The sequence below is a fragment of the Phocoena sinus genome, chromosome 6 (genome assembly GCF_008692025.1).
Source record: "Phocoena sinus isolate mPhoSin1 chromosome 6, mPhoSin1.pri, whole genome shotgun sequence".
NCBI classification, from domain to species: domain Eukaryota; kingdom Metazoa; phylum Chordata; class Mammalia; order Artiodactyla; family Phocoenidae; genus Phocoena; species Phocoena sinus.
The window spans coordinates 56,444,434-56,460,805 of NC_045768.1; the positions used below are offsets into that span (position 1 = coordinate 56,444,434).

The following is a 16,372-nucleotide window of genomic DNA, read 5'->3' on the forward strand; positions in this document are numbered from 1 at the left end:
ATCTTTTCACAACTCAGTCAAGAAATAGAACATTGCCAGCCTATATAAGTTTTAACTCCTGCCACTTCCTAATCATGACTCCCATCCCCTCCTTAACACTTAAAGGTAACCAATTTTGTCTTTCATGATAATCATTTTCATTTTTTTTACAGTTTTACCACTCATGTATGCATTCCTAAAAAGCATAATTTAGTTTTACCTAAGTTTGAACTTCATATGAATAGAATCATATTCTGTGTTTTGTGTCTTGATTCTTTTAGTCAACGTTGTGAATTCATCCAGCTTATTTGCCAGTAACTGAAATCATTTATTTGGGACTGATTTATAAGTAGTGTTTTGGTGTATGAATATATCATACTTTGTCTGATTTCCTGTTAAAGGACATTTACATTATTTCTTGGTTTCCAAAAAAGGAGACATTCTCTTACATAAATGCATCATCTTTAGTCAAACACATGGGAAAATTAATGATAAATCCCTAATAAGATCTAATATTGAATTCATATTCAGACTAACCCAGTTGTCACCAAATTTCCTTCATCTCTTTTGTTTTAATCAGAATCATTCAAAATTCATGAATTATATTTGGTGACTATTTCTCTTCAGTTACCTTTTGCCTATAAAAATCCTTGTATCTTTTTTCTTATTTTTATGACATTAACTTTTTTTTGAGTCTAGGTCAGTTGTTTACAGAATATCCTACATTCTAAATATGTCTCATTGTTTTCTCATATTGGCATTTAATTAGTTTCTGTAACACCTGTTTGAATCTTGAAGGTGGTTCTTATTGAGCCAGTATAGTCAAATGAGTAGGAAGCTCACATCAGCATTTAGAGGAAACTGACAGAGACGGGAACAGTGGTGGGTGTGCAGTTCTACATCACCTACATTTAGGGCTAGCACCCAGGGGTCTAGCAGGGCCAGATTTTAGAAGCCAGGATTCTAGCCCTTCTTCCAGGATAATGAAGATGGAATCTTGGCCTTCAGCCTTTTAGTTACCTCAGTTTTCATGAGTTGGGAGAGGATCAGCCCTTCTTACGGCATGATCGTGGGTTGGAGTGAAAGTTTTGTGATTATAGCTACGTGACATAACTGACCTAGTGGCTTCTAGCCCTGATCTGCCAGCATTTACCAGGATTAATTGACTTGAAAACCTTATTAGAGTTCTATAAGAAGCCAGCTTTCTTTTAGGATGACAGTTTACAGCCTAATTCTTCCCCTTATATTTAAAGGTTTGATTAGATTCTGGTTAAACATTTTTGTCATAGGTGTTTTGTACTTCCTATGGCATCATGCAGCAATAACATTGAGTGGTCTCAGTATTGATGATGCTAAATTTGATTACTTATGGTGGTAATAGCCATATATATCTCTATTTTAGAGAGATGTTTTTTGCTTTGAGATTAGTAAGTAGTGTCTTTTTAATGAAATATATTTTTCTTTTATAGTGGGCTTACGAAAAATGGAAAGAAAAATATTTTAAGTAATATAGGCACTATAAATACTTAAAACGTTAATTGTCAGTCTTTTGTAACTATTGACATAGCACCTACTTTTTATATTAGAAATATCTGGACTCCTCACTGACTTGTTAGAGTTCAGCAACCCAGTTAGCACTTGACAGTTGTTAGATGCAAAGCAAAAATAAGTAAATACCTGCTAGCCACTTAGTGCTGTCTTTCAGCAGGGTATCTAATTGGGAAGGTAGTCTGGATAGATATCTGTTCCAGGCATTTGGCTTCTAAGTTAGAGTAACAGATCAGATTTTCTCTCCCACCTAAAATAGCCAAGAAAATGGACAAAAGTATGAAACAAGTGTTTTGAATTCAAGACATAGGACACCAGGCAACAAAGGATAGTGATCCCTGAAAGATGAGAAACTAAATAAGAAAACTCTTCAACTGCTCCAGCTTCAATTACTTTGAGAGAATTTCCAGCACAAGGATGGAGAGACAGGGCCTGGCAGATTCCCTGGGTTGAGTGTGTGGAAAGGAAATGAGAGTCTGGGAGACCAAAGCAGCTGGGGCTCACAGGCCAGACATCAGAGGAGAGAGTGGCACAAAGAGAGAACTCCAGAGAGCTGTAGAGGGTTTCTTTTGAGTATTGAACTGAAACATGGAAGACAAAAGACCCAAATCAAACATTACAGAAGAAAAGATTAATAAACTTGAAGAACACAGCAAGAGAAATGATGCAAAATGAAACACAGAGAGAAAAAAAGCATTTAGAAACAGAGCATCAGTGAGCTGTGGGATAACTTCAAGTGGCCTATTATTGCAGGTATTTTATTTAGTCCCCATCCTGATCCTTGAGAAGAGTGGGGCCTGGCTGGAAACTGATCAAAGCTGCTGTGAGGAGATCATCTAACTTCTCCTACCTTGAAGGAGTACAGATAAGGGTCAGAACATTCTGGCAGTCATAAGCTAGTATCATCCTGATGTGTGCAAAAGCAGCCTTGGATTTAAATTATTTTTAAAACAACATTTATGTTAAATTTTCGATCTGAGAATGGCTCTGTAAGCAGAAATGATATTTTTTGTGATCATTATAATTCAATTTTGAAATACAGCTTAGATGTAATATACAGATTCTTTGTTTTGGTTTCTGGCCCTTTGTAAGTTTGTCCCTTGTAAAGATTTTTTAATGGAATAATGATACTTACCATATGCATAAGAGTATGTATCATGTGTATACATACAAAAGATAATATAAGGTAAAAAATAACAAAATGAAGATTTCTGAACGTTTCCAGCACTGCACTGATGTAGCCCCCATTTGTCTCTCTTTAATATTCCCCTTTCTCCACCAGGGCAGTTACTAATCTGGAATCTGTGTACATTAGGTCCTTGTTGTATTTTTACCACAAATGTATTTAACTATGTTTTGAATGTTTTTCACAGTATAGAAACAGAATTATACTATTTATATAGATATATAGATAGATGGGTGGGTAGATAGATATGCTCTCCATTTTAATGCACATGACAAAAATTCATTTTCAGTGCTATATGGTATACTACTATATAAATATACCACAGTTCCTCTTTCCTTTGTCTTATTGCTGGACATGCAGATTATTTCCATTTCTTTGCACTTATTCCCAGTACTATAATGAACATTATACATGTCTCAAAGACAAGGATATTTCTGGGGTATATCTGTAGGTGAAATTGCTAGATTACAGAATATGCATTTGTTTAAATTTAAGAGATGACTGCAAATTATTTACAAAATGGTTTTGTTCTAGTTTACACTCCTATCAGCAGAACATAATATTTCCCATAGTCATGTTGTTTTATATTTGTATTTGTCTTTTTACACTGAAAGTCTTTTTGATTTTTACAGTGGTTCTGTACAGGTTTATACAATAGATAACACCACTGGAGCCATGCTACTATCTCATAAACTAGAGTTAACAGCAAAACAATATCCTGGTGAGTCCTCTTCTTTTTTTTTTTTCTTCTTAATTAAAGGTAATATGTGTAGTGAGGTTTTAAATTAAATGATGGAGGCCAAAGGCCAAATATTGTTAAAATATGTAACAACATTCTCTCTGACCCAAGGATTTCTGTGTCACTAGAGGCTCCTGGGTTACCTCTTCATTTAGTTTTCTCTATCCTCACTTAGTTTTAGCCCCTATATTCCTTGTCTGGGTTTTGCTTTAGACTCTTGCCTGATTTCATCGCCTCTGTTATTTTATGCCTTCCAATTCCATTTATTCATTCAACAAGTAATTATTGAGTACATACTATAGGCCAGACGCTGTTCTAAATGCTGGTTACACAGCAGTAAACAAACCAGAAAGTCTCTTTCTGAACCCCCTTAGTGACTGTTGATTGAATCCTGTCCACAGGTGTAAGTCTAAAGTCTGTATTATTGGAAATGTTTTTGAATGAAACTAACAGAAAACCCAACTTACTATTGCTTAAACAAATAGGATTTATTTTCTGTAATAGCAAGAAATCCAAAGATAAGCTGCTGTTGGCATTCATTTGGCCTTTCTGTCATGATCACAGGGTAGCTTCTGAGCTCCAAGCATTACTGCTGCATTTGAGTCAAGAGGAAAGGAGGAAAGAAAGCATCTATGTGCTTTTTGATCAGGAAAGCAAAAAAGCTAGATTGAATTGGAGTTCTTCCAGAGAAGATTACTGTTTGTTTCTTCCAATCACCTGGGAAAACTACATCAGTGTGGAACCCTTTGCATTATATTCTCTGTTTGAGATTTTTTTGAATCATACAAGTTACACAAATTACAGATCAGACTGAGGACTGGTTTCTGGTTGCAGATTCTCAGGGGAACTTCTTTATTTTCCATTCAATACCATGGACAAAAACAGGGAAGTGTTCCTTGCTATTTTTTCACCTTCCATGTGGTAGAGTTTATTTCTCATTCTCCCTTGTTCATGGAATCTTTGTAGTCCCAGCTTTACGTGGGTATCTTCTATTAGATTCCCTGCCTTGGCCAAGCTCTGAGCTTTATTGCCTGTCCCTCACATGCTGTGAGTCATCAGATGTAAAAGTCAGGTCTCTAGGGTTTGGCAGAAAAATTCAGGGCAAGAGCACTTGGTACACTCACTTACCTCCCAGTATTTTTGGATATTTTGATGTGTTTAAGTATTCTGTTTAACATTTTAGTTGTTTCAGTGTGGAGAGTCATTCAAGGTGTCATTTCGCTATACTGCCAGAAACAGAAATTTGCTCCTTAAGTTTTTATCATTCTTATTGCATAGCCTTTAAAGGTTTGCATATATTTTTTTCTAAGGACACTTTTTGCTGCAACTGGCAAGAATAGGGTGTTGTGTATTTTGATTGGGTTTTCTAACCCTTTTATCTGTTTAATTTTCTATCCATACTAATGTTGTGATGTTCAGTACAGTAGCTACCAGCCACATGTGGCTGTTTAAATGAAACTAACTGACATTAAAGAAAATTAAAACTTTTCTCAGTTTCATAGTCACACCTAAATGTTGAATAGCCACATGTAGCTAGTGACTGTCTATTAGACCAAGCAAATATAGAACATTTATCATCATTTCAGGAAGTTCTCCTCATTGCTTCTATTGATTGATTGACAGCACTGTATTGAATTTTTTAGATTGTTTCCTTTTCTCATGTTCTTGGAATGCCAATTCTCCCTTTGGTTATCTGCTAACTCTCACTCTTGCAGTTTTTCTTATGGGAGAGTGCTGCCTTCTTGAGTTACATAACTTTAGACTATAAAAACTGCTTAAAATGTCGGGAGACTTGTGCTGTCCTGCATCTTGAACACAGACAAGCTTCTGTGTATTTTTCTGGCTCCACTGGCTGATTTTTACAGGTGGCAGCACCGCAGGAGTCCTTACGTGATACAGCGGCTTCCATTCTGATTCCCAGACTCACGCCAGCCTGAAACCCCTTTCTTGTCTTTGTATAGGATGTGAGACCCCAACTCCCTAGTCATTGCTAGGTCCCATTCCAACCTTCTGTCCCTATATTTCTAACCTTTTTCACCTCACCACTCCCCACTCTTCACACCTCCGCCCCCTGGGCTGCCTTAATTCAAACACTAACCAAACTCACTTTCAGTTTTCTCCTTTCTTTCTTCAGAGTTCAGCTCTGTAACAGAAAGTCTTTGGATTACGTTTTACATTTTTCTCATTATGCAGGTTATCACAATCTATGTTTATGGTAGGTTACCAGCTAGATAAATTTTCCATATTCCTGTCACTTGAAGATTAGGTTAACTGTCATTAACATTTTAATGTATATCTCTACAACTAGATTTTAATGTGTGTATAATACTTGGAAAATAGATATGCATATTATGTACATATGTATATATATGTTTACTTGGGATTAATAGGAATACTGTTTATAACCATTCTGTAAGCTTTGATTTGAGTTTGTATGTTTCTTCTTGGTTTGGTTTTAAATTTCGCTCTTAAATGTGTAAAGTATACTAATAAGATACGAGGTTTCTTATGCATGTTACCATTTATTTATTTGGTTATTTGTTTTGTTTTAGTTTCATCATTTGATATGGCTTTATTGGGCATTTTTTTTTCTATTTTGATAAGAATTTTTTTTTATTGGAGTAGAATTGCTTTACAATGTTGTGTTAGTTTCTCCTGTACAATGAAATGAATCAGCTATATGTATACATACATCCCCCACACCTTGGTCCTCTCTCCCACCCCCCCCCATCCCACCCATCTTGGTTGTCACAGAGCACTGAGCTGAGCTCCCTGTGCTATACAGCAGGTTCCCACTAGCTATCTGTTTTACACATGGTAGTGTATTTATGTCAAACCTAATCTCCCAATTTGTCCCACCCTCCCTATCCCCTGCTGTGTCCACATGTACGTTCTCTACGTCTCTGTCTCTATTCCTGCCCTGCAAATAGGTTCATTTGTACCATTTTTCTAGATTCCACATATATGCATTAATATACGATATTTGTTTTTCTCTCTCTGGTTTACTTCACTCTGTATGACAGACTCTAGGTCCATCCACATCTCTACAAATGATCCAATTTCGTTCCTTTTTATGGCTGAGTAATATGCCATTGTATGTATGTACCACATCTTCTTTATCCATTCATCTGTCATTAGACATTTAGGTTGTTTCCATATCCTGGCTATTGTAAATAGTACTGCAGTGAACATTGGGGTGCATGTGTCCTTTTGAATTATGATTTTCTCAGGGTATATGCCCAATAGTGGGATTGCTGGGTCATACAGTAGTTCTGTTTTTAGTTTTTTAAGGAACCTCCATACTGTTCTCCATAGTGGCTGTATCAATTTACATCCCACCAACAGTGCGAAAGGGTTCCCTTTTCTCCACACCCTCTCCAGCATTTGTTTGTAGATATTTTGATGATGGCCATTCTGACAGGTGTGAGGTGATACCTCACTGTAGTTTTGATTTGCATTTCTCTAACGATTAGTGATGTTGAGCATCCTTTCATGTGTTTGTTGGCCATCTGTATATCTTCTTCAGAGAAATGTCTATTTAGATCTTCTGCCCTTTTTTGGATTGGGTTGTTTGTTTTTTTGATATTGATCTGCATGAGCTGCTTGTATATTTTGGAGATTAATCCTTTGTCAGTTGCTTGGTTTGCAAATATTTTCCCCCATTCTGAGGGTTGTCTTTTCATCTGGTTTATGGTTTCCTTTGGTGTGCAAAAGCTTCTAAGTTTCATTAGGTCCCATTTGTTTGTTTTTATTTTCATTACCCTAGGAGGTGGGTCAGAAAAGATCTTGTTGTGGTTTATGTCAAAGAGTATTTTTCCTGTGTTTTCCTCTAAGAGTTTTATAGTGTCTGGTCTTACATTTAGGTCTTTAATCCATTTTGAGTTTATTTTTGTGTATGGTGTTAAGGTAGTGTTCTAATCCCGTTCTTTTGCATGTAGCTGTCCAGTTTTCCTGGCACCACTTATTGAAAGACTGTCTTTTCTCCATTGTATGTTCTTGCCGCCTTTGTCGTAAATTAGGTGACAGTATGTGTATGGGTTTATCTCTGGGCTTTCTATCCTGTACCATTGATCTATATTTCTGTTTTTTGTGCCAGTACCATACTGTCTTGATTACTCTAGCTTTGTAATATAGTTTGAAGTCAGAGAACCTGATTCCTCCAGCTCTGTTTTTCTTTCTCAAGATAACTTTGGCTATTCGGGGTCTTTTGTGTTTCCATACTATTTTTTATATACATAAATAATACAGTTATTCATATACTTGAATTATGGTGGGAAATGCTAATGTGAGGATTCAAACATAGGCAGAGGAAAAAAGTTTTACTTACTCTATTAACAAAGGCTGTCTTCCGTAGGCTAAAATCTGTATACAAGCCCTTTGTGGCAAAGGTACTTACAACAAAAATTTATTAATACTGCAGATGTAAAGAATTTTAATTTTAAAGAGGTGAAAGCTATAGATCTTTTGAATTGCTGATGGGAAATGCTGCTATGTTTCATTTAACTATGCAGTGAAGAAACTTGGATTTTACTACACAATGAAATTTTCTCCTTTAATAATTATATATGAAGAACTATTATTAGTTAAAAGAAGATATAAGTGCCTGTGGTACTGAGGCTGGAGTTTACCTACTTAATCCTAATGTAAGGTTAAGCTTCAATTTATTTTAACTTGGATCTCTTTGATATTGCTGATGGAACATGGAGATCATGGTAAAATATTATTTTACATTTCAAAACACCTCATACTTAGCAGAGTAGTTTGACATTCAATGTTGAATCATTCAAGGGAAATATTATTCCCATCTTACAGAAACTGATTTGCCCAAATCCAAAGCCTTTTTAAGACTACACAGTTACAGTTATTTAAGCTAATAGTGGCCAGAAACGGTTTTTGGTTCATATAAATCACTTGGGTACTGACTTTGTTCTGTTTAGATCAGGTCAAGGCTAATGACCATACTGATTTTAAATAGCCCTAAACGAACAGAATTCATCTCATTATTTGAAGCAGACATGCCTTTCTGCTTGTTTCAACTTGAAGGTATAGGCTGTAAAAAATACTAAGTATTTATGAAGCAATCATTTATTTTTAACTCTTCTCACAATTTCTTAACAGACATTTGGAACAAAACAGGAGCTGTTAAATTGGTCAGATGGTCTCCTGACAATAGTGTTGTAATAGTGACCTGGGAATATGGAGGCCTTTCTTTATGGAGTGTATTTGGAGCTCAGCTGATTTGTACACTTGGAGGAGATTTTGCGTGAGTCAATAAAGAAATTTTAGATGAAATAACTCCATTTTCTCCAAGACAATACACATACACAGAAACTTTGTTATACAGCTACCATTTTGCCTTGACTCTGAACCCAAAACAATTTGTAAGGTTCAGAATTAATGTATTCAGAATGTATTGTTTTCTCATACATCCATCCTCTTTCCATCCTCTTAAAACTGACCATTCAGTGAAAATGCATTTATTTATTGAACCCCTATTGTGTATATGATAACATGTTAGATTCAAAGCTAAATCAGACATGAATCTGCCTTCAAGTATCTTATTATCTAATAAGAGTGGTAAGCTATATACATAAATAACTAGTCGGAAATGAAAAATTACATTATCTCATTGGGTTAATGTAGGTTAACTCAGTGGGTTGATAGAACTGGGTTAAAGTCTCTGTCCACTTCATATACTACCCTGAACTTCAGTCCTGACATAATGAACACACTTTCCCAAACTGCATGACCCTGTTAAGAAGTTATTTAGTAACTGGAAGACTGTATCTCAGTGATATACCTAGGTGTATTAACCAGGAGTCTCATATTTCATACAGTATTGTGTATTTCTCTTTCTAAGGAACAAAATCAGTTTTTTAAAATTAAAGCTAAATATTACATGCAATTAGAAGACTCTTCTTAATTAAGTTTCTATTGTGTTTCAGTTATAGGTCTGATGGTACCAAAAAAGATCCCCTTAAGATCAACTCTATGGTAAGTTCTTTCTATAAAATATTGATATGGTGTGAAAAACTTGTTTTTTTCTTCTTCTTCTCTCATGTTGATCTGATAAAATTACAAAGCTATTCTAGTCTCAGCAGACTCTTACACAGTTCTTGCTTTGATAAAAGTATTATCTTTAAAAATCAGGAGGCTGCCCAGTTTTCAGTATTTGATTTTGGTTTTGTTTAGATGTGTCCAGCAAGCCCTGTCATCTCTGTGAACATAGTAACTGTTCAGATCAGGCCTTTGTTTTTCCAAAGCATACCTGCATTTCTTATGTGACTCAATTGCACCCACTTCCCATGGCCTCCTTTCTTTTAACATAATGTGAAATGCTCATTGGGTCTTTTTCCTGGAAGACATGTGCTTGTACGTTATTTGAGCATATTTAAAATTTTTTCCATAGATGTATGTCAAAAGAATTGCAGTCCCTGTTGTAACAATATTTTTACTATCAATTTTCAAGAGTTTCTGTAGAAAGCAGTGAGGTGTAACCCCTGTCTTTACATACAAACATTTTCTTTCTATAGCCCTCTGTGTACCATCTTTGAGGAATTAGTGGCTGTGAGGCTTATCACTACCTTTCTCTGCTGCTCCACAGAGGAAGGCATTTTCTGATCATGGGTTTCTCGAAGAATTAAGACCACCATGGTTGCCTTCAGTAGGGGTTCCCAACCTTTCACCACCAAGGATCCCATTTGATGGCTCTCCTTACCTCCATATTTTAAAATAAGTTTTCAAACACCATTTCTCTGACTGCCGATCAGTGCTTATGAATGCCATGCAGCAACCAGTGTTACCTGCCTCACTAAGTTAATATTTTAATCACAACTAAGAATCTAAGCATTTTAGTTATGCAGCCAAAACTTTTCATGGGAAAGCAAAAGTTCTATTAAACTTCCGAAATTTTGGAACAATTCATGGACCTCTTCTCCCCCCATTAGTATTTTCTTGGCCTTGCAGATTGGGAATTACTGATGTTAAAAAAAAATTTTTTTTTTTTAACTCTCATGGAATCTGGTTAATAGAATATTAAAATGAACTGGGCCTGGAGAATTTATTTGAACCCTCTCATTTTACAGAGGAAGAAACTTATACCCCAAGAAACCAAACAGCTTGGCCAAGGTTGTACAACAAAATGGCAGCCAAGCTGGAGTGCAAAACCCTAGTCTCATAGCCTCCAATCCAGTGTTCTTTGTTCTGAACAAAACTGCATCTGTTTGGGTGCTTCTTTGTAAAGCTTCGGCTATGTAACATGGGTCTTCTCTCTGTAAGGAATTTCTTTGTATTTGAGAGGCGGTTAAATTAATGGAGAAGTTACAGAGAGCAGTAGGCATTTCTTAGGTTTTGGAGCTAAGATTGGTATGTAGTGTTTTCACTCTTCTAAGTGGAGAGCAGTGATGGTTTCTACTGGAGATCTAAGATGTAGTAGATGTAGGTATAATTCTTGTCTGTGTTGTTTGTCATGGTTCCTCCAGCCTTCAGAAGTCATTAATAATGCTGTTGTTGGTTATTTCAGAATTTGAATATTTCAAACCAGGAAAAAATAACAAACTTTTTATTGCTTTGATTTTCTTTCCGACTCCCGTCTTCTTTCCCCCTCCTCTCTCCAAGAGCTGGGGTGCCGAAGGCTATCACCTATGGGTAATCAGTGGATTTGGTTCTCAAAATACTGAAAATGAGTCTGACTCCAAGAGCGTAGTTAAACAGCCTAGCATTCTACTATTTCAGTTTCTCAAGAGTGCACTCACCGTAAACCCTTGTATGGTAAGTTTATTTAATTAAAACTCTGTTAGTTTTTTTTAGTGGCTTTCATATTTGAATATGACTCTTCCTTATGACAATTTTATTTCTGAGCAGGTTTTGCTTTTTTTTGGCCTTGTGGCATGCAGGATCTTAGTTCCCCAACTAGGAATTGAACCTGTGCCCCCTGCAGTGGGAGCATGGAGTCTTAACCACTGGACCGCCGGGGGAGTCCCATGCTTTTTTTTTCTTTTTTTAATAGGATCACAAGCAATTTGAGGAAAAGCAGTGTTTACAGATTCACTTGAGTAACCTGAATAAAATTTAGTCTTTGTCTGAATAGCATTTCTCAAAGTATGTTCCACGAGGCACTACTTGTGAGAAATATCAATAGCAATTACATAGGACAAGAAGAATTTCTGTTGTCTTTTAAGTGTGAAATAAAGGAGTTAAACAAAGCTGTAGAGATTTCTTTAACATAGGACTCGAGTCTTTAATATACTGATGTGCATCATGAAAGTCCAGGAGTTGGTATATAAAAAGCACTGTTTCCCAAGCTTATTTAACTATGAATTTTTAAGGAATGCCTAGAAGAAAATAAACCTAGAATCCTGCTTTGGGAAACACTGCCCCAAATTATAACATAAACTCATGTTTTATCAGTCTGAAATAAGATATTAATATGATATATTGTTGATATATAGTAACAGTGATATGTTATATGATAGGGGTGCATATCTTAGTATCTACCACCAATGGGTTTTTAAATATTTGGTGCAACCAATTTCTAATTAAAATTTATAACACATTGAGGAAGAATGAAAATACCCTGGATCTCAGACCTCATTACTATAGCTGAATAATAAGAAAAACAAGAGTAGAGGATTTCTCCTCTGCTCGCACATCCCAAATAAATAATTTAAAAGCACTCCGAGTTTTATATCAAGACAACATTTGGACTACCATGGGAAGGTGAGTGGCTGGGGTGCTGATCTAATTTAAAGAGTGAGTGAATAATCTGCCCACATTTGAAAACACTCGCCTTTAATTAAAAACCAGGGCATAATCACAGAGAGTTGAAACTATATTTTTGTCTAAATATCCTCAGAACCTGGTACAATCCTTGGTACTAACCAGGCTTTCACCAAGCAATTATTGAATTGTTCTGAACCAGGACCACAGATGTAGGCCACTCTTCCTCCTCCCCATGATTTAAAAGATTCTCCTGTATCCAGTTATCCCTGTTTGTAATCCACTCCCTCTTCTTACCATGTGGGCACACGGATGAGCGTATACACACAAACAGTTTGACCAGACATGTTTTCTTACTACCATTCATGAGGTATCTTATATGAAACTAGTTTGTAAACTGTAGACATTGAGTAGTCTTATTCAGTTTTCAGGTGGAAAATCTCTCATAGCATTGCCCTGGGCATGTTTTGGAATCTGTATGATAAAACAGACTTTAACAAAGATTTTATTTACACTGGGAAGTAATCACTAAAATGTTGTCTGTTAAATATAACAGTGTGTGAGATTATTAGGTAGTCTTGTCCTCTGTGAGGAAAATCAGCATTGAGATGTGTGGTACATTTCCAACAATAAAAATAAATTGATGTATTACTTACTTTCCCCTACCTTACACTAACTTGTTTTTATTTGCTTCTCTCCCCTCTGCTTCCTTTTTCCCTCATCTAGAGTAACCAAGAGCAAGTGTTGCTTCAGGGGGAAGATCGATTGTACTTGAACTGTGGAGAGGCCTCACAAACCCAGAATCCCAGGAGTACTTCGGCACACTCTGATCATAAGCCCAGTCAGGAAAAGGGCCCGTTTGCAGCTGGCAGTTCAGAGTCTCAGAGTTTAAGCACTTTACTTGGTCATCGGCATTGGCATGTAGTGCAGGTAAGTCTTCAGATGCTGTTGACTGTGGACTTAGTCCTTGGTAAGACAGCACCCTGAAGCAGATACTTAAGTATTTCATTTGTTGCTTTAGAAAACTGAGAAACTTTGTAAACTTTTTGACTGTCATGTCTCTCTTCTGCTGTTCTGTGCTCTTGTCCTCTTGTCTTCTTTCTTTCCACCTGATGTAGATTGTATTCCCACCTGCTTTAAGTCCATTAGTAAGTGAATAGTTAAAAAAAACTAGAAGTTTATGCTTTGTCCTCTTATTGTGCAAGACTGTTTATTTTACTTCCAGCCTATTTTTGGTATAAATTTAGCTCTGGATTTGCATAGGCTAAAGTGTAGTAATTTAATGAAAAGTGACAATATTGATTCGTACCTTGTGCAGCTGACCTTGTAGTCCTAATGGGGACACATTGAGGTTAATTGCCTGAATTTGGACCCAAATTGCAGACTTCTGATTAGTCTAGAACCTTAGTGTTAATAATTTTATTATTACTCAATCTTGTATCAGATTATTATTAAATTAGTAGTTTCTTTTAGTAATTCTGATACATTGACATTTAATATAGAAATTAATTCTGAGTTTCGATACCAAATAAAATTAATTTGGGTAAATCAGTAAATTGAAGTTTCTTGAAAGAAACTTTCACACACATTTCAAAGTCCTGAGTGTTTTCTTCCCACTTTTCATGCCAGAGTGTCTTAGGTACATCAGAGCCTACTCTTGGATTAGTTTCTTTTAGTCATTTTCTATTTCCACAATTCTTTGTCTTACTTCTACATTCTGTACTTTTACCTTACTAGCTTACTTCAGCTCCCATGTTATTTTCGGTTGACTTTGAGTGGAGATAATGAGAGACATAAGATTGGTCATTGCGTGAAAAATTGAAGGAGGAATATCTCCTACATTGACATGTGGTATACACTAAAAGAAAATGTATTTAACTTACATTAAGAAATTCATAAAATCAAAACAATGTGCATACCATTTTATAATTAGTAACAGTTATTAAATAAAACTGCATCAGCTACTTCCTTGACTAAAATTTTCCACTGCTCCCTTCTCTCCTATAGCCATTTCTCTGCTATTTTCATTTCCCCATACTTTGAACTATTCATTCTACACTGACCTAGCATCAATGCCAGTTCTGCCTAGCCAGGTCTGTGTTGCCAGAGAGCCAAGTAGAGCAGAGGATCAAAGAAGGTAGGTCTGGAACTCAAAAATCCATCAGGCAATAACAAAAATTGAATTTCCTTCCAGCTCAAAAATTCAGTGATTCTGTGATTCGTAGCCATCTATAAAGTATCCCATATTAGAAGCATATAACACTGATTTTACAACTTCAGGCAAAGTAGATACTAGCAAGATTCTTCTGTCATCCTGTTCTTTAGGTATCTAAAATATTTAGAAAGATAAACTTGTTTAAGTCTAGCTTTACGTAATTTTTTCAGTTTCCTTAAAACTAATAAAAATAATGCTAGAGTTGTACTCCCCCCAAATTAAGTTATAATGGACTCATAGAATTTTTAGAGCTGGAAGGACCTTAGCAATCATGTAGTCCAACTAGGTTTTATACATGAGGAAATTGAGGCTCAGGGAAGTTAGGTGACTTGCCCAAGGTCACACAGCAGAATAGTGGCAGACTCTATCCTTACCATAATATAAATTAAAGTAATAATCAAACCTGTTTTAAAACCTAGGTACTAAATGTTGAAGCATATAATATACTGCTGACCTTGATATAAAACTGAGAATGTGCCTATTTGACATTCTTTTTACTTGGAGGTGCCCTATGCTTTGTTTGCTGGCCCTCCAGCCACAAGAGTCAATGCAGCATTGTGGTGGTGTTCGTTTGGTAGTGTGGTTTACAGTGTCCATATAATGTTAATGCTTTTAACTTCCAGACATTTTAGCCATTAGTAAGTATTCCCTGAAGAAACGTGAGTGCCTGTTTAATTCCCCCTTCAACATATGCTCTTGTCTAGAATAAGTGCCCGTATCCTCCATCACAATGGCTTTGTTTGCGTGGTTTATACTTTGTATGCTTCTTGTACAGCTTAGAGTTCATCACATGAGCTCCAACGAATTCTGCTCTGTCTGTTCCTCATCTAGACTACTGGATTTTTTTTGTTTGTTTAAGCCTTCTACCTTACACTCGTTAGTTTCCTGGTCAGAAGATTCTGTGTTAACCATGTTTTCTCCTTTAACAAAAATAACACAAATACATACTTGTCGGAAGCAGGGTAATGTATCAGGCTCTATGTTAGGGAGGTCAACAAAGAGGATTGTAAAGGCTATTTCATTTATAAATGATTTGCTCTCATTCCTACAACGTGTATCAAATGTTCTGGGTATTTGGCACAGATCATATCTCCTAGGGTGATGGCCCTCACAGTCTCACCAGTTACAGAAGAAAGTAGGCTAGGTAGGAGACATGGTTTTAGCAGAATGACTTCAAGGGAAAAAAGGTAGATTTAGGTTCTCCGAGAGACTGAAAAATCCTAAGATGTTCAGAGTAGAGATTCTGTACCTTAGCACTGAGTTTCCCAGTGGTATGACATGACTTTTGTGCCCTGACTATGCATTCCTAACCTGAGTTTCTTCATTATTCATTAGCTGCCTCTTTTCTTACTTCTGCCATTTCCTGTTCTCAGTATTAGGAGTGGAACTCAAAGTTCAGGTAACATATACATCTCCTGGGGCAAAAACAAGTTTTTGTTCTTATTTCATAGCATCTTCAAGACACAAAACCATATGAGAAATAAAGCTTCATTTTAAGTTTTGAAAGTAAACCATTTGCTATTTGTGGCATCTCATATACTTTTGGAGGGTAAACGAATTTGTTTTCTCCTAGAGATAGTCATCAGAATGTGATCGTATGATAAGTTAACCTTGGTTCCCATGATTAGAAACTCTTCATGTTGGAGTCCACTTTGGCAGTGAGATCTCACTTCCCACTTTACCTGCCCACACATCTCACAAATACTTATGAAACACTAAGGTTTGGGGAAAGTGGGGGGTGGGATGTTTAGTGTCATGGATAGCTAGCTCAGTTGTGCTCCAGGAACATCCTTCTTCAAGTGACTATTTTTATTTTCTTCATCCAAAAAAAGAATTTCACTTACAGCATCCTACAAAACTACTTTCAAATTTTACTTCGCCACCTGATGATTACCTCAGATTATCATTATTCTGAACTAATTCCACCCATCATAGTAAATTTTACTGGTTGGCCTGAATAGTACAACATACCTGTTAAGATACAAGT

General features: G+C 36.2%; 1 protein-coding gene across 7 annotated transcripts in view; it reads left to right on the forward strand.

Annotated features, from left to right (window-relative positions):
• The window catches only part of RIC1 (RIC1 homolog, RAB6A GEF complex partner 1), a 175,707-nt gene that overhangs the window by 102,103 nt on the left and 57,232 nt on the right, over window positions 1-16,372 (forward strand). For all 7 annotated transcript variants that reach the window (XR_004350264.1, XR_004350265.1, XM_032634229.1 and 4 more), the window contains 5 exons: window positions 3,346-3,434; window positions 8,571-8,715; window positions 9,398-9,446; window positions 11,070-11,222; window positions 12,897-13,100. Coding sequence is in view for 5 of the 7 variants with exons in the window: in XM_032634229.1 (XP_032490120.1) it covers window positions 3,346-3,434; window positions 8,571-8,715; window positions 9,398-9,446; window positions 11,070-11,222; window positions 12,897-13,100 (640 nt within the window). In the remaining 2 variants the exon portion in view is untranslated. The remainder of the gene's footprint in view (window positions 1-3,345; window positions 3,435-8,570; window positions 8,716-9,397; window positions 9,447-11,069; window positions 11,223-12,896; window positions 13,101-16,372) is intronic.